At 50.9% G+C, this 23,665-nt stretch overlaps 1 protein-coding gene across 1 annotated transcript in view; it reads right to left on the bottom strand.

The window, feature by feature from the left end:
* Positions 1-2,212: 2,212 nt before the first annotated feature.
* Positions 2,213-23,665, bottom strand: part of SPSB4 (splA/ryanodine receptor domain and SOCS box containing 4) — an 81,130-nt gene continuing 59,677 nt past the window's right edge. The window contains exon 3 of the mRNA XM_040480337.1: positions 2,213-3,594. Coding sequence (XP_040336271.1) covers positions 3,467-3,594 — 128 coding nt within the window. The 3' untranslated portion in view covers positions 2,213-3,466. The remainder of the gene's footprint in view (positions 3,595-23,665) is intronic.

Genomic DNA, 23,665 nt, shown 5'->3' with positions numbered 1-23,665 from the left:
GATGGGGTAAAGCTCAGCTCTGTGGGAGGCTGTGCCCCCCATATGCTCTGTTCATAGACAGTTAGAAAGCAGTTAGGGGGACTGTCTCAGCAAGTGCCTCCAGCAGAACCAGGTCATGGAGAGAAAGGCCGAACCTCAGAGAACGTGCCAAGGATGAGAGAGAGCTGGGGGCTGGGTTGTGATGAGCACTGGCTCTGGGGAGTGGTCAGAGGCTCCCGGGATGCCTGCACTGGCGTGTGTGTGTGTGTGTGTGTGTGTGTGTGTGTGTGTGTGTAGACAGTGCTAATACACTAGGAACCCTGGGGACATGACACACATCATAGGCAAACTGAACTAGTGCTTGAGGCAGGGTGGCAGCACAGTGGCTCTTGACCTGAGCCCATCTCACCAGGGCCTAGAAGCTCCTGCTTTGAGGATGGGACAGCAGGAAGTTCCCCCACCCAGAGATCCACCTCCCCCACCCCTGCTTTCTGTGTATGGCTCCCTCTCATTTCTTCCCAACTCTGCATCTCTGCACTGGTTTTCCTTCACCATTATCAGTCCTGGGCCCTTTCCGCTCCCCTCCCTGCTCTCTAGCCCTGCCCAGCTCCTTTCTTCCCTCTGACTTCATTCCCTGGCTTTGCTTCCTGTTACCTGTCTCCGGCTCAGAATGAGAGGTCCAGCAGGGCAGGGCCACATCCCCTCCTTCCTGTTCTGGCAGTGCTGGGCACACTCCAATGTCCAACAGTACCTGCGGAATGGCTAAGGGGGTGAAAGGGCCCGAGTTCCTGGAGGCTCATGGCCAGGTCCTTGGCTCTAGCAGGAATTCCTCCTCTCCCCCAGAGACTTTCCTTGCAGGTTCCATGGGCATCCCAGGTACAAGGGGGGCACTTCCACACACATCTCCACCTCGTGGGCCTTTGCTGAGACCACACATCTGGTCCAGGTCTGTGTGGGAACAACAGGCCCAGGCTCTACCACCCCAAGGCTCTCAGCCCACTGGGACAGCCAAGCCAGCGCTTAGGCAAGGGCCCTGGGAGCCGGGAGAGGCATCCTCAAGCCTGGGAGGCGAGGAGCAGACTCTCAGAGCAGGTAGAGGTTGGTAGGTGGTTTTAAGGAGGGCTTCCTGAAGGAGGGTGAATCTAAGCTGATCCTAGAGAAGGTAAAGCAAGGACAGGGAGAGTATTGCTGGGGTGAAGGAAATTACATAAGCAAGGCATGGGCAAGACAGGTGTCTTTAAGCTGGAAAGTTGGTGCTGAAACTAGGACCCTAGGAGTCAGGAGAGGAAGGATCCTTGTCCACTGGCCACCTGGTCTAGCCACTACAGTGTGTAGAGAAGGAAGTGGTTTACCCAAGGTCACAGCACATTAAGTCACAATGCTGGGACTCAAACCCAGGCCCCCTGACTCCCAAAACTGAGCCCAGCCTCTGCCCTGACATCAGAGCAAGGGAAGAACACTGACCCGGGTGGTAGGCTTAGCCGGTCTGATGCTTTCGGTCCATCCTCACCAAGGTTGTTTTTGCTGAAAAAACAGGTATGAGGAGTGCCTCCTCCTCCAGGAAGCCTTCCCTTCAGGCCCTTATCTTCCTACACCAGCTTTGTGATCTTCCTCTCCCTTTATTAGTCCGTAACATCTGTAAACATCTCCCCTGGAGGGACAGATCTGCCTGTGCTCTGGGTCCTCAGAGGTTGGCAATGTGCATGTTGGTGGCCTGTACTGCTGAGTGAATGCTGTGCCCGTCCTGGCCCAGACCTTGTCTTGGACTGGCTCCTGACCTGCTCACAGCTCCAAGCCTGTCTCGGCTGCACACTCACCCTTCAGCCGTTTGCACCACTCCTCGATGATGACATGCACATCCAAAGTCACATCCAGTTCCACCTCTGGGTCCAGTTTGAAACTGTTATCCCGTAGGGTTCACCCTGCTTGACCCTGTGCTCCTTGCAGAGCCCACCCTTGGACACCCCCACCCCGGCATCGTCCAACCTGTTTTCCCACCGTGGGGACTAGCTTTGTGGGGACCCAGGCCCCAGACACATTCGTTCTTCCGGGACAGGCCTTTGTAAAGTGACTCGGGTTTGGGCTCAAGTGGGAACGACAAGACGGAAGACGCGAGAAGAGCCTGGAGAGGGGTTCCCACTTCTGCCTTATGAGGGTCTGGGAACACACCAGCCAGGCTGATGAAGAACGCCCTCCCACGCCTCCCCACACAGCACTTAGTAAACAGCGGAAGGACTGAACAACACACTTTATTAGAAACGCTCCTCATTCATCAGTCAAATTCACATTAAAGTCGGGGGAGGCGGTGCCGTCTGGGGCTCTGGGATCCCACTGCGGTGACAATTTCCAGTTATAACGGAGTCTGGACAGAGCTCTGGGAGTGCAGGAGAGATGCCCGACAAGGGTGGTGGTGGCATCCCCAGGAGAGGACCAGGCTCGGGACCTGCACCCCTACGGGTCCGGGGCCGCCCGTGCAGCCCCAGGCTGATAAATAAACAGCACATCGCACACACGCTTGAAACAGAAACAAACTCGTTCGTGTCTCCTAAAGTGAAAAAATAATTCGCTCAAATAAAGCTTTGTGACGGCTAGGTACATCCGAATGGACGGTTGCCTAGAGTCCCTCGGCACCCCAGGAAGGCTCCCCAGCCTGAGGCCATCATCCACTCGGGTGTCACGATGCCCCCACTTCCCCCATTAGCACCTTTGGACTACGTACTGCCCTCACCACATTCCTCTTTTAAAATGCCACCAGATGTAAGATAATAATAATCAAGGCTACACTCTGTCCCCGGGGTGAATTAGTCAGACTCAGCTTCCCCGAAGAGAGGTGCCCGGGGTAGCCAGGGAACTGTGGGTCAGCGGTGGGGACAGAGGGCACGTGAAAGGGTAAGTAAACAATGTGCAAGGAGGTAAGCTGGAAGGGGTCTACACACGGCTTTGTCCACTTGCCAATTCTGTCATCAGGCATCCCTGGGTAACAGTCTTTCAATGGAGCACAAAGTCCCGAGGTGTCAAGAGGGCGTCGGCACCAAGCTGCTTTCGTCCTTCATCATTCGGCCACACTTTCCTCCCCGAGCTGGCCAGTCTTCCCCGGCCCTGTCTGCACCCGGGCACACCACAGCGAGCCTCCCGCCCAAATGTTTCATTCATTCTCGTGAATAAGGAGACACGCTCTCTGATCAGTACCGGGGCTGCTGTGTCTTCTTGGTCGGGGGGGCAGGATCTCCGCTGGGCGCAGGCTCTGGGCTCCTCATGGCTCCCAAGGAGGCGCCTGACTTAGGAGGGCTGCCTCCAGGGTGGCAAATACTGTTGGCAAGGGACATTTCACTTTCAACGTTGGGAACGCGTCCTGGTCCTTTCCAAGAACGGAGTGTCCTGGCGCTCTGGGGCGAGGAGGAGGACGCCTTCCTGAATGTACTGTGTGACCGTGAAATGACAGGCCCAGGCCCTGCTGTGTGTGGGTCCCCACTGCTGCTCCTCAGCCTCACTGGTACTGCAGATAGTTTTTGAGAGATTGAGGCAGGGGCAGGGAGCCGATGTCCCGTAGGCGCTGGCGGCCCAGGGCCAAGCGGATGGATCTCCGGCACAGGTCCATCAGCGGCAGGGGCTCAGCTGCAACGAGAGGAAAGTGGATTAGTCTTGCTGCTGCCTTCACACACCTGCTCACCCCTGCCTACCATCTGCCCACCACAGGCGCACCTGCTCCTCTGATCTGGCCTCCAGGGCTGGGACTCCTCCTCCGGGAAGGCTTCTTCAGTTATACTAGCTGGAGGCTTAGAGCCGGGGTTTTCAAACTGTGGGAAGCAACTGATTAAAGAATCCCGAAACCGGGGCGCCTGGGTGGCTCAGTTAGACTAAAGAATCCCGAAACTGGGGTGCCTGAGTGGCTCAGTTGGTTAAGTGTCGGACTTCGGCTCAGGTCATAACCTCACAGCGCATGAGTTCAAGCCCCGCCTCGGGCTCCGTGCTGACAGCTTGAAGCCTGGAGCCTGCTTCAGATCCTGTGTCTCCCTCTCTCTCTGCCCCTCCACCGCTCACTCTCTGCCTCTCTCAAAAATAAGTAAACATTAAAAATAAATAAATAAATAAATAAAAAGAGGGGCGCTTGGGTGGCTCAGTCAGTTAAGCCTCTGACTTCTGTTCAGGTCATGATCTCGGAGTTGGTGAGTTGGAGCCTGGTCGCGGACTCTGTGCTGACAGCTCAGAGCCTGGAGTCTGTTTTGGATTCTGTCTTCTTCTCTCTCTGCCCCTACCCCTCTCACACTCTGTCTCTCTCTCCCACTCAAGAATATAAATAAATAAATAAATAAATAAATAAATAAATAAATAAATAAATAGAATTCTGAAATCAATTCATTGGATGGTGACCAGCAATTTAAAAAAATAATTAAATTTTTTTTCAACGTTTTTTTACTTATTTTTGGGACAGAGAGAGACAGAGCATGAATGGGGGAGGGGCAGAGAGAGAGGGAGACACAGAATCGGAAACAGGCTCCAGGCTCCGAGCCATCAGCCCAGAGCCTGACGCGGGGCTCGAACTCACGGACCGCGAGACTGACCTGGCTGAAGTCGGACGCTTAACCGACTGCGCCACCCAGGCGCCCCTAAAAAAATAATTAAAAAAAAAAAAACAAAGAAGAAAGACAAGAAAGAGAACATGGAGAGCAATGACCATAGCAAGAGTAAGTATTCCACGAAAGCTGTTTCTCTGATATGCATGTTCCGTGTGTCTCAATGGAAAAAATACTTCTCTCTGCAGGTCCCAATAAAAATGAAAGCCTCTGACCTAGGAGGGGATCTGCAGTGGGCTTCCTCTTAGAAACAGGTTAGGCTTGGGGAGGCTGTTTGAAATTCCGTTGAACCCTCAAACTTCTCCTGTAGCACCTTTCGATAATCAGCAGAGGGATGTATTTTCTTCTAATATCCAGTTCTGGGAAAATTCATGAATTAAAATTCATAACCCATAGAACATCTGGATGTGGGACCAAGTTTAATTAGTTTTATTGCACACATATTTATTCAGCTCTTATTCTCTTCCAGGCCCTCTGATTGGACCTAGGTATACAGAGATAACTAAACCAAGGCCAGAGGCAGCCCTGGAAGTGGAGAAGGGCTCAGGGCTGGAGTTTAAGCAGGTGAATACTTGTAACAAAGTGTAATAGATGCAATGATTCCTAAGTGCACAAGGGGCAGAAACTGGGCAGTTCCTATGGAAGAATTGTTTGAAAGCTTCAAAGAGAGGATTACTGAAAAGGTTTTGAAGGATGAATAGGAGTTTTATGTCACGTTAGGGAGGGGAGTACTCTAGGCCGAGAGAACAGGCAAAGGCACAGAGGCATAAAACAGGACAGCCTGGAAGGTCTGGAGGGAGAGGAATGGTGCTGGTCAGCTGGGTCAGGAATGAGAGGATGGCGGTAACATGTTGTCTCATATGGCTTGTATAGGGCTAGTTTCCCCAAGCTGATGGTAACACGTTAGAGGCCTAATGCTGCATCTTTTTTTTTTTTTTTAAGGTTTTTGTTTTTGTTTTTGTTTGAGAGAGAGAGAGAGTAGGGGAGGGGAGAGAGAGATAGAAAGGAAGACAGAGAGAATCCCAAGCAGGCTCTGCACTGTCAGCACAGAGCCTGGTGTGAGGCTCAAACTCATGACCCCAGCCGAAATCAAGAGTCGGACACTTAACCAATGGGGCCACCCAGGTGCCCCCTGGAGCTGCGTCTGAACGCTTTTTTGGTAACAGAACAAGTGACAGTTTAAAAGCATCTATAATGTGCTAAGATGCCATAAAACTGTAAGTAGTGAATACTGACACAAGAGTTGTGATAGGAATAATATAAGGGATGGGAAAGAGGTCAAGAGTGTGTTTTGGAGGAATTTTCATTTACGAGAGCTGCGGAGTTAATATGGAGAGCCATTCGAGTTAAAGTAGGATGTGGCCGGTGCACTGGAAGCCACACACCAGAGTGTCCCCAGCTCTCCTTCACTCGAGACGAGGCTGTGCTGTGTGGCATATCCACGGGGAGCATTGGTGGCTTTAAACATTCTTGCCTCCGTATCCTCTTTTGACCCTCATACGAACACTCATGTTGGCCAGGGAGGCCTGGCCTCCTGTTTTTCAGGCCCAGAGAGCAGATCAGTCACCGTCAGTCACATGGTCACACAGTCACCATGCCTGGACCCATACCCGACACCTCTCTTGAGGCGTTCCCATAGCTACACCCTGGTACCCAGGTCTCCTTCTCCCTGTCCTCCCATCTGGTTCTGATCCAAGCTTTGCGCTGCTCCCCAAATCATGACTCTGTGAACACCCCCTCCCAAATCCCTATCCTCCTATCTACTTATAGTTACTTTAAGTTGTTTATTTATATATTTTTTTATTTGAGTATGGCTGACGCTCAATGTCACATTAGTTTCAGGTTAACTGTAGTCACTCTTTACCGAAGACTTATGTGGTCAGGTGCTGTGGGGAACTGCTCACGTGAATGTATTATCAAACTCGTATCACAACAACCTTTTGGGGTAGAAGTTATTATAACTATTATTATTACCCTCATTTTATTGATTTATTTTTTAAGTTTTTTTAGCTTATTTATTTTGAGAAAGACGGAGATAGCATGAGTGGGGGAGGGACCGAGAGAGAGAGGAGGGACAGAGGATCCCAAGCAGGCTCTGCAGTGTCAACGCGGAGCCCAATGCCGAGCTCAAACTCACAAAACCATGAGATCGTGACCTGAGCTGAAGCCAAGAGTCAGATGCTTAACCGACTGAGCCACCCAGGCACCCCTATCCCTATTTTAAGGAGGAGGAAACTGAAACACAAAGAGGGTAAGTCACTTGCCCAAGGACATATGGCCGGTAAGGGCCCCAGCCAGGAGCCAGTCCCCACTCGTGGCAGAGCCCAGGTGGGCCCCGTGCACCAGGTGTCCTGACCAGAAGTGCACTCTTCCTCCACTTAGACAAACGTGGCAAGGGTTTTCAATTCCATACCTCGTCACAAGCAGCCTGTGAACTTCTTAAAGGACATGAGCCGACTCACCTGTCCTAGGACCTACAGCCCTCAGTCTGCACACAGGGGGATGGCCCGGAAATTGTCTGTTCAATGAACAAATTGATGTCCTGCCTCGGGGCATGTCCTCTATAGATGTTTTAAGCTATTGGAATAAATTGCTCTTACCCAGAAGCATGTCTGCCTTAGCTCCCCCATGCTCCTATAAATCCCTCCCCCACCCCCCAACAGGGCAGGTTTCAGTTCAGGTGGGGATTTAATTGTGGTGGGGATTCAGTGAGCTGGAAAGTGTAACGCACTTAGCATGATAACACAGAGTAGGTGTTTAACACGTGCCATTTCTAGCTATCTCCTCCCCACCCGTGCATTTGTTTGGTTGCCCTTGGTGAGGATAAGCTTGGGGAGGGCTGTTAACAAGGTAGGTTTTGGCTCTGAGGGGAGAGGGGCTGGCACTTTGCATCAGGAAAATTCTGAGCTGTTAATGTCTGATAATCATGCCAGAGCTTGAAAGCTTCCTTAAATATTTTAAAGCTCTAGGCACACACATCAGGTCCTCAATCCCCAAAATGCTAAGCCTTGTCAAGCAAACCCAATGCCCTGTGTGTTCCCTGCCTAGTTAGGGGCTGAGGAGGAGGAAAGAACTCTGTTTATCCTCATTCCTCTGCGGTCTTTGAAATCAGTCCAGAGCCCAACTCCAAAGCAAGTGAGAAAGGGGGCTGGGGCTGGAGTTCAGGGCACGTCTTTAGCTCTGAATAGGAAATAAAAATCATCTCTGCTAATTTCTGAGCGACCTGTAAACTGAAGGCTGCACAGCAATGCCAGGGTGCACAGAGCAAGGCCTTGCTGCAGCCGTGGAACTTCCAGCACTTCAGGGATGTCCAGTGTTGGCTGGGCCCACCCTCCAACTCCTCTCTCTGACTCCCCTTGGCTTTGGAACCCTTCGGAGAACTGCCAAATGCCGAGGCTTGGAAATGATCAACCAGGTGGGAAGAGAAACACAGACTCTTTCAGCACAGGAGCCATTTTCAGAAATGTTTTCCAACCAAAATGACAACTGGAAAGGAGTCATTGTTCACAAAAGCACCTATGCAAGTGGCCAATAAGTATGTGAAGAAGTGCTCAACTTTATGAATCGCCAGAGAAGTGCAAACTGACACTGTAATGTGACTCTGCTGTCTGCCAGCCAGAATGGCCAAAATGAAAACAAGGCACTAGCAAGTGCAGACGAGGATGTGGGACAACTGGAGCTCTCATGACGCTGAGAGCATGTACGCTGGCACAACTATTTCAGAAAACTAAAGCTGAGCCTGTGGCCTGCAGATTTCCTTCCAGTGTGCACCAGTGTGCTAAATGCAGGTACACGAATGCTCCTAGACGCATTATTGGTTTTTAAAGTTTATTTATTTTGAGACAGAGACAGAGAGCGAGCAGGGGAGGGGCAGAGAGAGAGGGGGAGAGAGAGAAATCCCAAGCAGGCGCCGCACTGTCAGCACAGAGCCTGATGCGAGGATCGAACCCACAAACGGTGAGAGAACAACCTGAGACGAAGTCAAGAATCAGACGTTTAACCCACTGAGCCACCCAGATGCCCCAGAAGCAGTATCTGTAAGAGCACGAATCCGGAAACAATTCTACTGTCCGCCAACAGTGGAATGTAAGCGTAAATTGTGTATCTTCACATAGCACAACCCTAACCAGCCATGAGGAGGACCCACAATTATATGCAAAAACACGGATGAATCACAAACATAATTTTCAGTGAAAGAAAAGTACACTTTGTGTGACTTCACCTATAAAGTTCCCAAAACAAGATGATGACATTAGGGCAGTGGCGATACTGGGCAGGGGGCGATTAGGAGGGGCAGGAGGAGGGGCGCCTGAGTGGCTCAGTCGGCTAAGCAGCTAGGCAGCTAAGTGTCAGACTTTGGCTGATGTCATGATCTCATGGTTTGTGAGTTCGAGCCCCGCGTCGGGCTCTGTGCTGACAGCTCAGAGCCTGGAACCTGCTTTGGATTCTGTGTCTCCCTCTCTCTCTACCTCTCCCTGGCTCACACTCTGTTTCTCTCTCAAAAGTAAATAAATATTAAAAAAAAAAAAAAAAAAAAAAAAGGAGGGACAGGAGGAAGCTGGGGGACAGGTATTGTCCTGCTCTTTGAGTTCTGGTTGTACCCGCGTGTTCAGTTTATAGAAACCATCCAGCTTTGTCACCTGAGATTTGCATGCTTTCTGCATATTTATACATCAAAAATGCATTTACATTAAGAAAAATAAAAGGTCACTGACTGAGTGGGGAGTGCCTCCACTCCATGGTTGGGGGGTATGGACACAAGCCAGACGTCTTCCCAGAGGCCTCAATGGGGCCAAGTGAGGAGAGGAAGCTGCTTCGGAATCCCGTCTCCCGCTCCCACCACCAGTGGGCCAGGCAGTTGGCTCACCTTCTCGGGACCACATTTTTCTCATCTGTAAAGTGGGGACAGCAACACTTCCAGCCACGTGTTGTGACGATAGTATGCCACAGCATGCTCCTTGCCTTAAAGACATTCTCTCTACGGTAGGTCTTATTTCAGGCCATCAACCCAAGAGGCACCATTAAAAATAGTAGCAATTTACTTATTGTGTTTCTAAAAATGCCTCAGTACATGGTCCTAATTGACAATGCTCTGCTCTTGATGAAGATTTATTGAAGCTGGGGCTGCATGTCTGGTTCCACGCTAAAAATATCACAAGGCAATCATTTCCAAGGTTCTGTGGTGACCTGAATTCTTCCGTAACTCTCCATCAACCCCTTGGACAACCCCAAGTAAGCCACGGAACTTCTCAGGGACTCTTGTTTTGCTGTCAACGAAGTGGGGAAGCTAGATCATCTGGCTTAGAGAGTCCATATCTGTGATGGAAACGGTGAATGGTGGAGATTTCACACAGGGATTGGTGGCTTAAGCAGCTTCCCTGGGCCCCTTGAGGTCTCCTCTGCTCACAGTGGAAGATGCCAAGATGTGAGTCCTACCCTACATCCATCCCTACGTTGATATTTTGAAAAAAGATCAACAGTTTAAGGTCAGGAGATGAAATTCTTTTGCAACAGCTATAGACAGTGGTCAGCAGATAGGGGAAGGTTTGAGCACCAGCCTTGAAACCTGAACTTCAGTAGACATGGGTACTGTTTGTTTTTGGGAAAACAAATGAGAAGACACGCATATGGGCAACCACATACATGCTCTATATGCCTGACACCGTGCTAATCACTCATCCATAGACTATGGTTTTGGTGTCAGAAGACTCAGAGAATTCCCTGCATGCCTCTGGGCCTCCCCTCATGCTGCTCCTTCAGCTGTCAGACCCCCTGCCTGCCTGCCAGAAGCCTGCCTCCTCTATAGGACCCCAACTAGGTGTCACCTCCTCGCCAATGGCGTGGCTTCTCTGCCTTCTGTGTCTATACCTGTCAAGTGTCGCTCCACTTAATTACACAAATGGACAAATATGTCATTACACATTCACTACTAAAACGTATGGCATCCCTGTACCAACCGGCCCCATCATGCTCTGCAGGGACCTCAGCTCATATCTAGAAAGCATTTGGAATCTGGAGTTTTCTCTTAGCAAGCTTCACTGTTTCCCCAGCAAAAAGTGTTGTGACTGCAGCTGGGACATAAGCAGCGTTTTCTGATGAACTCTGTCCCAACAAGCGTCACTGGCACAGATGGTCCCCACAGCACAGGTGGGGCCCGCGTTTTTCCCCCGGGATAGAGAGCGAGCGAGCCCCTTCACAAGCATGGGAATGCTGCACAACAGAACAGTCCTAAATAATGCATGGCCTTCCCTAGCAACACTGCGAAGCAGGGACGTGGGAAACTTCCAGAGGGGAGAATCCGGAACAAAGTGTGCTAGGAAACACCACCTGAACTGTGTGAGGCAGCCTGGACGCCCGGCTTCTACCTCTCCCGCCCATGTCTCTCGAAAGGGCAGAGATGTGCACCTGTGTGTACGTGTGTGTTTAAAGGGTCTGACAACAGTACTGGAAAGCAAGACAGGCAGTCAGCAGCCTAGACGTTCAGATAAATTCTGGGAAGACAGGGACAGGACGGTGGAAAGATCAAGCAGAGAACTGGCAGCCCTGTGCACCAGGGGTGGACACGGCTCTCACCAAAGGAGCCCCGGAGAAGCCCCAAGCTCCAGCAACAGAGGGCAAGACATGGGCTATCATCAGGGTAATCCCTTGGAGAACTACAAGCTCAGCATCTGGGACAGCTGAAGCCTCGGCTCGCTCTCTGCAGGAGACAGACAGCCTCGGGGAAGCTCCTGGTCAGCGCTGCGGTCAAACAGAGATGCCGAGTGGAGCACGAGCCAGCCCTTCTCCACCGCAGAGGGCATGCTGGCCGGGGGGAGACGCTTCCATCTGGATGAAGCGCCCGCGGGTCTGGCCCGCCCAGCTCCCTGACCCAGTCCTCTCCAGAAAGGTGGGTCCAGAAAGACAGTGGTCACCCGAAGGCTCCACAGCGCTCCCACCACAGGGGAACTGCACTGCTACGGAGCGAAAAGCAGCTACACTTCAGATTCTGAAAGAGGAGCCTCTGCCCACCCAGTCTGATTGTTACTCAAGGAGGTGCTCCTGCAGAATGAAAACGTGCTCCAAGAAACAGGATGGCATGAGTTTCCAGGAAAAGGAGAGAGGAAATGGAACGTGCATGTGAAGGAAGGTGGAGTGATGGGCATGAAGAGCCGTTAGATCTCCTGCCTGTGGCCGTCGCTTCTCTCAAGTGCCATCCTCCCCGTGACGCTCTCTGCCTCCTCACCTCTGGCCCCAAACCTCAGCCAATCTGCCACTGTGCCCTCTGGAACTGCAGCTCTGTACGCAGAAAATGGCACCCCTGACTTCCCCAGGAGCTCCCCACCTCCTGCCTGAAGGGCCCGTAGCATTCTCTCCCAGACTCCACGGCCCCTCGGCCTTCCCTGGGGGCCGTCTGTGCCTGCAGGCCCAGGAGGCGGGCAGACTCCTTGCACATCTGAAGCTCCACACCTGCCATTCGCTTGTGAGAATTCCCAGCTCCTCTTTGCACCCCTTGGCTCTGACCCTTGCTTCTTTCATCCACTGACCTCTGGCCCCTTGTTTGTCAGGGTGCTGGCCCGGCCTCCCAGGTCCCCTCTCCACCCACACCTGCCGCCTCCGCCTCTGAGGCAGTCCTCCACAGGCACAACCTTCTCATCACTCAGGCTCCTGGTTCTGGACCACCTCGTGCTTGGGACACTCCCCTCCACCCAGTGCCCACCCCTGGGTCATGCCATGGAGCTCAGCCACATTCCCTAAATGCCCATTTCAGCACCCCAGTCTCTGACCACTGGATCAGCCTCCCCCACTGTGGCCACAGGACCCTCTCCTTTTTCGCTCAACCCATCAGCATTCTTTTCTTTCACCTTCCTCCTCACCCCAGCTGCATGATTCACCATCCCCAGCGACAAAGGATGGGGGGGCAGACGGGTGGGATGGGTAGCCACTAAGTGGCCGGGGGCGCAGGGCTGGAGACTGAGAACGTACAGGGAGCTAGGAGCCCCTTGAGCTCGGTTCATCTCTGTTCAGGTCCATTTCAGGGCCCCCTCGCCCTGAACCTGCTGCACAGCTGAGTGAAAAGTGGCCGAGCAGCTGGCAGCCCTGGGCTGTGGCGGGCCTTGGCCACCAGCTGGCAGGGTGGCTTCGCCTTCCTCCTTAGGGTCTCAGCCTCTATCAGCGTGGCAAGTAGTTTGGCAAGAAGGCTCAGGGTCCCTTCCACAGCTGACACTTGGCAGAACAGAAATCAGATTTAATCCTGGCAGTGGAAGGACTCTGATAAACCCAATCAAATTAGGCTTCAATGTACATGAAAAAGTGAATGGCAAGGCTTCCGTGAGATAAATGTTAGATGAGCCTTGGAGATCTAGGGCCGTGGCTCTCATGCTAGCACAGGAAAGGTGGGCTTCCTGGGGGAGGTGGTACTGAGCCATACTCTGCTGTGTTATCAAAGGCAGGGCTGGGTGCTCAGAGGCCGCACTCAGGCTTACCAAGTGAGACTCATGTTAGCCACAGGCTCACATTAGCACTGCCGAAGGAATGAAGACTCTTGGTGACCTGAGTCCTTCATCTGAGGGCCTTCTATCCACGGGTGCTCTCTGCTCTCTTGGCCCGGATCTAGCAGAGCTGGGGTTGCCTGCCCACTCACTCTGCCGCTGTGCCCAGGCCCCGCCAAAGCCAGTGGGTGGGTGTCGACTGCTGCCTTCACCCCACTGTGAGGAAGAATGAATGGCTCCAGGCAGGTGCTGGGGGACTCGGGCCTCTCTGGGGATTTGTGGCCTCAGGCCTGTTGAGCCGCCTCAGCCCCTAAGCGGTTGCAAGCTGAAGAAGCCTCTGTGTGTTTAGGCTGGGGGGGGGGGGGGGGCCCGGGGGAGACGGAAAGAAGATCCCGTCACTTGCCCAGCCTCTTGAGAGCCTGGCAGGGGTGTGGGGAGCGGTACTGGAGAGAAATCCTAGCTCGGCTTCTGTCCTCCTACAGGGCCAAGGTCAGTCTCTGTTGACAGCAAACTTGAAATTTCCCTGAATGATGTAAGATCTCTTTGCTGGCCCATTCTGCAGATGGGGAAATCAAAGCATGAGGACATCACTGTTGTTATTATTTTTTTTTAACGTTTATTTATTTTTGAGACAGAGAGAGACAGAGCATGAATGGGGGAGGGGCAGAGAGAGGGAGACAGAATCGGAAGCAGGCTCCAGGCTCTGAGCCATCAGCCCAGAGCCCGACGCGGGGCTCAAACTCACAGACTGTGAGATCGTGACCTGAGCTGAAGTCGGACGCTTAAATCAACTGAGCCACCCAGGCGCCCCAGGACATCACTGTTATAATCAAAGTCTTCTTAAGAGGGCTTGGAGGGACACCAGAGTCCCAATGTCATTTTGTGGACTTTGAGGATAAAGTCTTGTCCCTCTAATGCAACGATGAATCACAGATGCAGGCACTCATCATACTTCTACTTCTAAACTTGCTTTGCAGGACCTGAGCAGGGAGCTGGGCACACAGGGGCTCCCGGGGCTACAGATGGGACAGGGAGATGAGAATGAATGGTGGCAGCCCAGCTGGGTTTGTGTTTAAGAGCAGGAATTGTAAGGGGGGTTGTGAGAGCCAGGAAGAGGGGCACCTAGCCCAACCTGGGATTATCCAGGATGGCTTCCTGGAGGAGGCTGCAAGTAAGAGAAGTTTCAGAAGATGAATAAGAGTTAGCTTTACTGCTGGGTGAGGATGCCTATTGGCTCCAAAGCCATCTCTCTAAGATGCGTTCAAGGAATCTCGTTTGTGTAGGTAACATTGGGAAAAGTTCACAGTTTTCTCAAATGACACTTTGAGGAAACAAAAACCAGTTGTTGAAGATCTAGTCTGTTAAAAGAAAAAGTCAGCGCCCTCCCTTTACTGGGAGTAGAGGCTATACCCTCGATCTTAGCCAAGTGTCCATGAGGGTGCCCAGGTGAGTCCCAGGAGTGAATGTACACTGTGAGATGGTGTGTGCCTCAGTCTTCAAATGAAGACATTTCCAGAAAGGCACATCTCCCTTTCCATTCTCATGTCCCTGAATTCTGACTGGAATGATCAGTGGTGGTGTTCCTGAAGCCTGAGGAACATTTCATTTTGGAGGGGAAACTAAAATGACTATCGACCTCAACTCGACAGGTACTTAGCCCCTGCTATTACCTGAGTCGGGGACAGCGTCACACCAGCCTCTACATCGGCCCCAGTCTGGGACCCTCGTGAGCCATCCATGGCCCAGGAGCATCAGCTTCGGCCGGGAGCCTGCTGGGAATGCGGGAGCTCCGGCCTACCCCGAACAGCTGCATCAGGCCCAGCAATTTCACAAGATCCCCAGTGATTCCAACACAAGTCTACAGGCCCGCTCCATGGGGCTGCTCCACACACATCCCAACACCCAGCAGAGAACCCACGTATCTCCCCGGCCCATCTTCCTCACCACTGTGCTTCTCTGGTGGGATCCCCGTCCTAGGGGCCATGTCTCAGGCTCCTAAGCCCTCCTCTGCCCTCCAAATTGGCCCCACCAGCAAGCCCTGCCATGCCCACCCTCTAAACACCTCGGATCCATCCTGACATTCTGTCTTCGCGACCAGCCCTCTGGTCACCTCCTGACCCCGCCACGAGAAGCAGCCTCCCGAGCGTCCCCCTGCCTTTGCCCTCTCCCCATCTAGTATAACTTCCTCTCTCTGCTGGGTGAGCCTGTCCCCCAAATACGTTCCCCAGCAGAGGCCTGTGAGTGGTTCTCATCATTATGGTGACTCGCCTGAGGAGTTCATGGGACAACCCCTGTTGGAAATATTCTGCCCTGCGGCCAGACATCACCGTCTAATTTTCCGTTTGGGAAGTGTGGTTTCCCTACCCCCGACCTGTGATAAATCCCTGACCACCCCGAATTCCCCTAGAATCACTTCCTGTTGGTGGTGTTCTCTTCACCCCTGTAGATGCTGGGCTCCCACAGGTAGGGACTGGCTCCTATCCTTGCTGCCCAGCCCTTAAGGCTCTGCTCTGCACACGGGTGCTTGGTCCCCGGGACCAAGGAGGCAGCTGCGATGAGCCTCATCTTTACAAAGGAAGTGGTAGCCCAGCTCTTCTGGTGCAAGAAACACATTTTTAAAAAGTAGCCCTTTTACATTGCCCTAAGCTGGCTGAGGAACCCTCCAGCAAGGTCCCACCGGCAGACAGAATTAGCAACACATTGCGCCAGTTCCTCGGTCTGGTGGAGGGATGTTCCTGACTCAGCCGAAAAATTTCCCAGAATATCTGGCTGTTTTCAACTTGGGGCTTGCCCTGGGGAGCTGCACGATGGCTGGACACCCTGGCTTTGGATGAGGACAGCCCCCGGCCACGCGGGGAGAGCCTCAGGGAGGTGGGGGGGAGGGCTCTGGCTGTGATACACCCTGCACCACGGATTGTCCTATGTCCCCAGAAGTCTTCCCTGCTACTGCAGTCCTGGGAACAGCCTGGTTGCCCCTACAGATGCTGAAAGAAACACATCCAGCATGGGATGGCCACATAAGAGAGCACAATGGTCCTTCAGAGACAGTTGGTGCAGGTCCCATCCAGGGCAGTGCTGGGGCCCTCAGGGGTGGGTCCCCCTTTCTCATGGTGTGTCCCCTTCTAAAGGAGAAGAATGAGGGGTGTGGGGGCAGCAGGACTTGCCGACCACGTAGCAAGACTTACTTAAAGCCATAACAATGAATACAGTGTGGCATTCGAACAGATAAAGTAGAAAAGTTCAAGAACCACTAAAACGAAATAAGCCATTGTTTACACATATGTCTATAAGTGAAAAATCTAGGGGCACCTGGGTGGCTAAGTCGGTTAAGTGTCTGAGTTCAGCTCAGGTCATGATCTCGAGGTCCATGGGTTTGAGCCCCACAGCGGGCTCTGTGCTGACAGCTCAGAGCCTGGAGCCTGCTTCGGATTCTGTGTCTCCCTTTCTCTCTGCCCCTCCCCTACTCATGCTCTGTCTCTCTCCATCTCTCAAAAATGAATAAACGATTAAAAATAGTTTAAAAAGCAGTACGTGAAAAATCTATAAGGAACAATAAACACAAAATTCAGAGAAGTGCAGGTTGGCAGGGATGAACCACGGATGTGCACGGGGGTATCCAACTGCCAATGTTCTAGTCCTTGGGTTGGGGATAGATTCACGGGAACATTAAATTGTAAGGAAGTAAATACATAAAGAAGCAAGTTAGAATGAAAGAGGGCTATGCATGGCTCTGATGGCAGTGTATTACAACTAAGGATTGTGTTTAATCCAATTCTCTGTATCAGAGGTTCAGTCAAAAACAAAAAAAGAGAAAGAGCAAAAGTGAGTGAGACAAGTCATGGACTGGCCTCTATCTGGCCAGAAGCTTGGCCAGAAGACAATTTATAGCTGAATTCGAGCTGATGAGTAATAACGGAGTCACCCTCGCCTGCGGAGAACTTAGAGCTGCTTAGGAAAAGGTGCTGCTGGAAGGAGACACAGCCCAGGCCTGGAGCTGCCTTCTGGCTTTAAGCGGCCAGCTGCTTCCTCTGTAGAAGGGGGACGATGCCTGCTTTGTCGGGTGTGGGGGTGTGGGGGCACGAGATGAGGGGCACGGGCTTAGGCCCTGGCGCACCTGGGTGATCAAACGTGACAGCTATTGTTTCAGAACAGTTGGTCCTTTAGAACAAAGCGAAAGCAGCTGGTGTAGACAGCGGGACGGACACCCCGTGTAGGAGGCCTCCACGTCAACAACTGCTGGGGAGGCCCTGCAGCTGGTGTGCCACGAAGCCCGCATCCGAATCTAGCTCGGTGAAATCCCAGACTCCAGCCCTCTCCATCAGCCCCTTCTACTTTGGGGATGTTCCTCCAATCTTTTCATCAGAAGCAGAAGCATGAGGAAAGCCATGAGGGTTGATCTATTTTCAAAGTCTGTCTTGGTGTTCTTCTGGGCTCTTTGGCTGCATTTTTGGCAATAATAATAGTAAAAATCTAAACAGTCACAGCAAGGATGTACATAGCACTTCTAATGTCTGGAGATGGTCTAAGTCTTACTGTACTTATGCCTCACTATCACCCAATGAGGTAGCCCACTTACAGACTGAGGAAACTGAGGCACCGAGAGAGGTTAGGTAGCTTACTTAAAGCCAGCTTCAAGTGGTTAAAAGGGACCAGAACTCAGGCAGTGTGGTTTGGGACGCACCTTATGTTGGCAGACTCTCCTGGGGAAGTGGGGTGACAGTCACTGAGGAAGAAACCTAGGTCTGCTGATTGTCCCCAGTCTCTGTGCCCCCATGCCCCAAGACTCAGCCTTGCTCCGTGTGTGTGTCAGGGAGGGGTAGCTCTTTCTTTGTGCGTGGAGATCCCTGGATGGACTGGAGGTGAGCCCCTGGCCCAACAAAGCCCAGCCATGGCTGGCAGGCAAGTGGTGAGATATGGGGCCAATGAGGGACTCTGCCTAGTCAGGGACAGCTACTAATGCATGGTCCGGTCCACCTGGTTGCACCTGGGATTTGGTCTGAAGAATTTGGAAAGGAGAAAGAAGCCAGAGAAGACTGCCTTCCACTGTCATCCCTTCCTGAATCAGCCCCAGGGCCATGTACCCTACAACCATCGAGGCTAATGGGGACAGTTGACTCCTGTTTTCTAGCAAATAGCCAAGGTCAGGCAAACTTCCTTCCACTTGGGAAACGTCATCACCCTAGCCTCTTGCTAAACAGCATAAGCCTCAGGGGTTTAATACGAAGGCCTTCTAATGGATTTATGGTGTTTATTTGACCTTTCCAAGTGTGAGCTCAGAAACAGGCCCAGAGGACGATGGTGGAAGCTTGTTTTTCTTAACTTAAGCAAAGCTGATGAGTAAACTGAATTCTTGGATGGAGTCTGCCTAGTTTTCTCACCCTGGCTCCCCCCTCCTTTAGCCAGAGGATCCAAGTAGCTCAAGAGGAACCCCGTATTTAGGGGATAGCTTGGGAAGAGAAAAAGTGTGTCTACTGAAAAGCGGCAAGTGATGAGGTCTGTAAATAAAAATGTTCCGTGTGTAAAGAGCCATGATACAGCATAATAGCTAGCAAATTTGCAAACTCCTGCTCTATTTCCATTTCTCATTTCAAGGCAAATGGCTCTTGCTTTAGATAACTTTTTAAAAAGTTAATGGTCAGTACATGAATGAAAGCCACTTCTAGTATCACAGATGTGTTTGGATTTTAGACCAGAGGCGGCCAACCCCAATGCCTAGGGGCCAGAGGGGTGGCCTGTGTGAATGGCAGGCGCAGGTGTGGGCAGTGGGCTTGAGGGTTGGGAGGGGGAGTCCTCCACTAGAGGGCGCACACAAGCTCCAGCCACGGATCCACGCAGGAAGGTGCGTCCGGTGTTACGGATTTCCTGCTCTTTCCAAAACCCCTGACATCCAGATTCTTATGTGACATTTCTGTGTCAAAACATTTCTAGGGCCAGACACAGACCCGGGCTAGTGGTGTCGGTTCATCCACCGGGCTAGTGGTGAAGCTCATCCACCACCTTGTCAGAACCTGGTTAACAGTCATCCCACCCTGGGGGGAGGGGCACCCCCATCCTCGTAAACTTCTGGAAGGTCCGATCCAACCACAGAGGCACAAACTCGATGGGATCCAGCAATGTGCTCACTGTTCCTCTATGTTGAGGATGACTCGAGCTATAATATCCACGATGACACATAAGAATCCTGAACTTCACGAAAACCCCATTCTCTCTCTCTCTCCAGCATCTCTCACCATGGATTCTGAGTATTCTGATTGGGAAGATCTCATTCACTTGGTCACCAAATGCACCCACTCCTTCTTCGCACTCGGTTTTCCTTGTGTAGACAGACTGGCGAACCAACCAGGTTGGCAAAATGTACAACCTCCTGTAGGGGTTAGGACACCTGGCAGTCCAGGGGCACTGGAGGGATCACCACAGAGTATCAGTAATGCTACCACCACCACTATCCCACCAACGGTAATAATGGTTAATATGGAGCTCGCCCAAGTAACAGACACTTGCCCTTTGGTAACTCGTTCAGTCCTCCGCATCCTATGAGGCAGGTACCATGTTTACCCTCTTTGTAGAGACGAGGAACTCAGGAATCGAGAGGTCGTGTGATTCCCAAGGTCACCCAGAAAAGAGGGCAGAGCTGTTGGTCCCCGAATCTGTTCCTCACAAGACACTATCCAACGCCCAGAATACTGATGTAGTTGGTGTAAAATGTCCATATCTATTTTCCCATAAAATCAGACACCTTCTTATTTCTTATTTTTCTCCAGACAACGGGTAGCAGATGGTAGAGGTTTAGCAACGAAAATATATTGGTAGAGAAAAATGACAGACAAAATTAATTTTTTTGTTAGTGTGAGTTGGACAAAGGCAGGAAAATATTTTAGTTCTGGTTGTGGCAAAACCAGTTTCTTAAAGGAACACAGCTTGAGAATCCCCTTGACCAATCTTGCAAGTTGCCAAGAGAATCGATCTTAAATGAGAAGCTCTTACCACGAAAAAGATAAGGTACTAGGTGATGGGATGGAGGTGTTAGCTTCCCTTGCAGGGATAATCATTTTGCAATATGAAAGGGTATCAAATCAACACGTTGTACATCTTAAACTTACACGATGTTGTATGTCAATTATATCTCAATAAAGTTGGGAGGGGGTGGAGGCTTGTTTCCAATTATAATAATAATAATAATAATAAAACAGCCGAAGACGGGCAGCCGCTGCCCTCTGCTGGGCCCTGCATCCGGGCCCAGCCCTGCCCCACCAGCTTGAGATGCATCACCTCTCTGGGTTGGCATAGTGAGCCAGACACAGCACCATCATCCCACGTTATTTCGCAGCGAGGAAAACAAGCCGGGAGGCTTAAGCTGCTGGCACAATACTACAGACCTGGCGAGGGGCGGTCAGCGCTGGTGGGTATTCGCTATGCTTTCGTCAATTACCCCCTGGAGTCCTATGTTCCCTGAGGATCTGCTGTGTGCAAAGCCAGGTGCTGGGGAATCAGAAATGAATCAGACACCCTCAATTTGGGGAGCACACAGTGTCCTAGGGGTCATGGGGGATAAAGGGTGCTCCCCAGTGCCATGCTCAGGGTGAGTGAGTTCACCCCTCAAACACTTCCTGCATGAGCATAACCGCCCTGTTGACTGAAGTCTGGGGACAGCTTCCTTGCAATGAATTTATTTTTTAATTCAGGTGAGGTGGACCTAACATAAAATTAACTATTTTAAAATTGACAATTCAGTGGCATTTAATACATTCACAGTGTTGTAGAGTCATTACTTCAATCCAGTTCCCTTTTTATCCCTTTTTATCACCTTTTTATCCCTTTTTATCACCCCCAGAGGAGATCCTGTACCCATTAAGCAACTAGTTCCCACCATCCCTCCTTCCTCCAGCCTCTGGCAACCACTAATCTGCCTTCTGTCTCTATGAACTTATCTATTTTGGATATCCCACATAAATGGAATCGTACAGTACGTGGCCTTCTGTATCTGGCTTCTTTTATTTAGCAACAATGTCTTCAGGGTTCCTCCATGTTGTAGCATGTATCAGAACTTCATTCCTTTTCATGGCTAAATAATATTCCATTGTGTTGAAATGCCATATTTTGTTTATTCCTCCGCTGACGGACATTTGGGTTGTTTCTACCTCTTTTTTGGCTGTGTCTATGTATATTTGGGTACAAGTATTTGTTTGAACACCTGTTTTCATTTCTCTTGGGTATATAATGAGGAGTGGAATTATTGGGTCATGTGTTGACTCTATGTTTAACTTTTTGAGGAATCACCAAGCTGTTTTCCACAGTGGCCACCTCGTTCTACATTCCCACCAGCAATTTCCCCATATCCTTGTCAACACTTATTTTCAAAAACATGAATTTAGTTGGACGAGATTCCTGGAGTGAGAGACAGAAGACCCAGGTCTCGGCTGTGCCACAGACTCACTATAATATAGTTAATAGCGGCCAGCAGGCACTATTTTAAGAACTTTCCACAAACTAGCTCCATTTAATCCCACAACAGCCATCAGTATCTTCCTTTACAGATGAGGAAGATAAGTCACACGGAGGTCATAACCTGCCCGAGATCACTCAGCCAGTGAGTGGGTTCAGGAGGGATCCGAGCCCAGGCAGTGTTAACGAAGGTTCTAACCGCCGCACACAGGGCGTCTCTGGGCTGTGGTTCTCAGCCCGCATGAGGCAAGAGGGCAGGTCTCTTGGCCAAAGCCACAGGAACTTTTTGCAAATGAGTTTTTATGTAGAACCACAGGTAGAAGGGAAGGTGACCAGAGTGAGGGGTGGGGTCTCAGGTAACACCCTCAAGGTGGGGCCTTGAGGACTTCAGAGGAACAAGGTTTTGGGACTCCTTTGCAAGATCCACGATTCTGGGAAACGAATGTTGACACGAAACCTCAGACTTTTGTCCGACGGCTAGAAAGGCACATTATTTGATACACCTTACATGTACCAAGCATGTTGTCTCTTTTCTGAGGACCTTCACAAATACCCTAGTTGCTATCAGAGTGAATCATTCCACAAATACACCCGAGAATGTCTGAGGCCCTAAAGACTTCTATTTACTAGGATAGGCTTTTCAGGAACCAAAGAGACCTGCTGATTTCAGTTAAGTGCAGACTGGAGAATTCCCGCTCTTTTCTGGCCTTGGTTTCAGGTCCTGTGGCAATCTCCCACAAGCTGGAGCCTCTTTCCTGTCTTGTCAGTTCAAGCTTGGGATCTAGAATAATCGCCAAGTATTGAGCACTTACTACATGCTGGGCCTGGTGCTCAGAATTTTTGACACATCATCTCCCTTAATCCTCACTGCAACCCGTGAAGGATCCATGTGCCTTATCCAAAACCCTGGGGCCAGATTGTTTCAGAATTGAGAGAGTTCCAGAGTTTATTAATTAAGTTGCATATGCCATGTATTGCATAACATCCCTGTGGTCTGGGGCAGCGCCTGTAATCAAATACATTAATATTTCTATAGTGAGACCTATGAATATTCACACTGAGGGAAATAAGGAATGACTATAAATAGGCTCACACCCGTTCCAATGGAGTCTGGCTGCCAAATGAGTTTGCCCCAAACTTAGGAATAAAGTTCTGGTGTTCACGACATAGTCCTGCACCAATATCTCTGTTTTACAGAGAAATGAGGCTCTGAGAGGTTACATGACCGGCTAATTGGGGTAACGTAGCCGGTGAATACTGGAGATAGAATTTGAGTCAGAAGTCTGTCTTTGGCATTCATGTCTATAGCCTCTTGGCAACATGGGGAAAGGGCACAGGGGTGCCCGGGTGGCTCCGCTGGTTGAGCGTCTGACTCTTCACTTTGGCTCAGGTCATGATCCCAGGGTCACGGGATGGAACCATGCGTTGGGCTCCATGATGAGTGTGAGGCCTGCTTAAGATTCTCTCTCTGTCTCCCTCTGCCCCTCTCCCCCATTCTCTTTCTCGCTCTGTCTCTCTCAAAATAAAAAATAAAAATAAATTAAAAAATTTTTTAAGAAAGGAAGAGAGCAAAGATTTCTAGGGAAAACAGCTGAATGTTCAAATCTCTGCTCTGCCACTTAGGAGCTGCGGGTGCTGGGAAAATCCCTCACCATTGACCCTGAGCTTCTGTGAGGTCTTTAGGGCTGTTGTCAAATATTCCAGCTTTTACCCTCCAGGCACAGATCAGCTTTCCCTTTCCCTACTCATCTGCAGTCAGGTGTGACCATGCACTTACTTTGGCTAATGAAAGGTCAGTGGGAGTGCTGTGTATCACTTCCAAGTGGAAGTTTTAGCAGCCAGTATGTGCATTGCTGTCTTCTCCTTTCCATTAGGGACCATTAGAGGCTGTTCCTTTTTCCCTGGACCTGAAGGACATAAACCTTGCAAAATAGAGCCTGGGGCTGACCAGGGATGGGCAAAAACAAACCTTGGTTGTTTGAAGTCAGTGCAATCTGGGGTTTGTCTATTACAGCAGCAAGACCTGGCCTACCCTGACTGAAACGGGCCCCTTCCCTCGAAAACAAGTGACGTGAAGACTGAATGAGGTGGCACCTGTGAAACTCCAAGACACTGCCTGGCAGTGAACGTTAGTTAATTCCTCTTCTGGCCTCAGCCTGAATTCCCCAGCTATAAGGAATGGGGTATAATTGTTATCCTGCT

Source organism: Herpailurus yagouaroundi, unplaced genomic scaffold (assembly GCF_014898765.1).
Source record: "Herpailurus yagouaroundi ecotype Mexico unplaced genomic scaffold, PumYag 159, whole genome shotgun sequence".
Lineage (NCBI taxonomy): Eukaryota > Metazoa > Chordata > Mammalia > Carnivora > Felidae > Herpailurus > Herpailurus yagouaroundi.
Note: the sequence above shows the minus strand (reverse complement) of the source record. Positions and strands in the feature narration are given on the sequence as shown.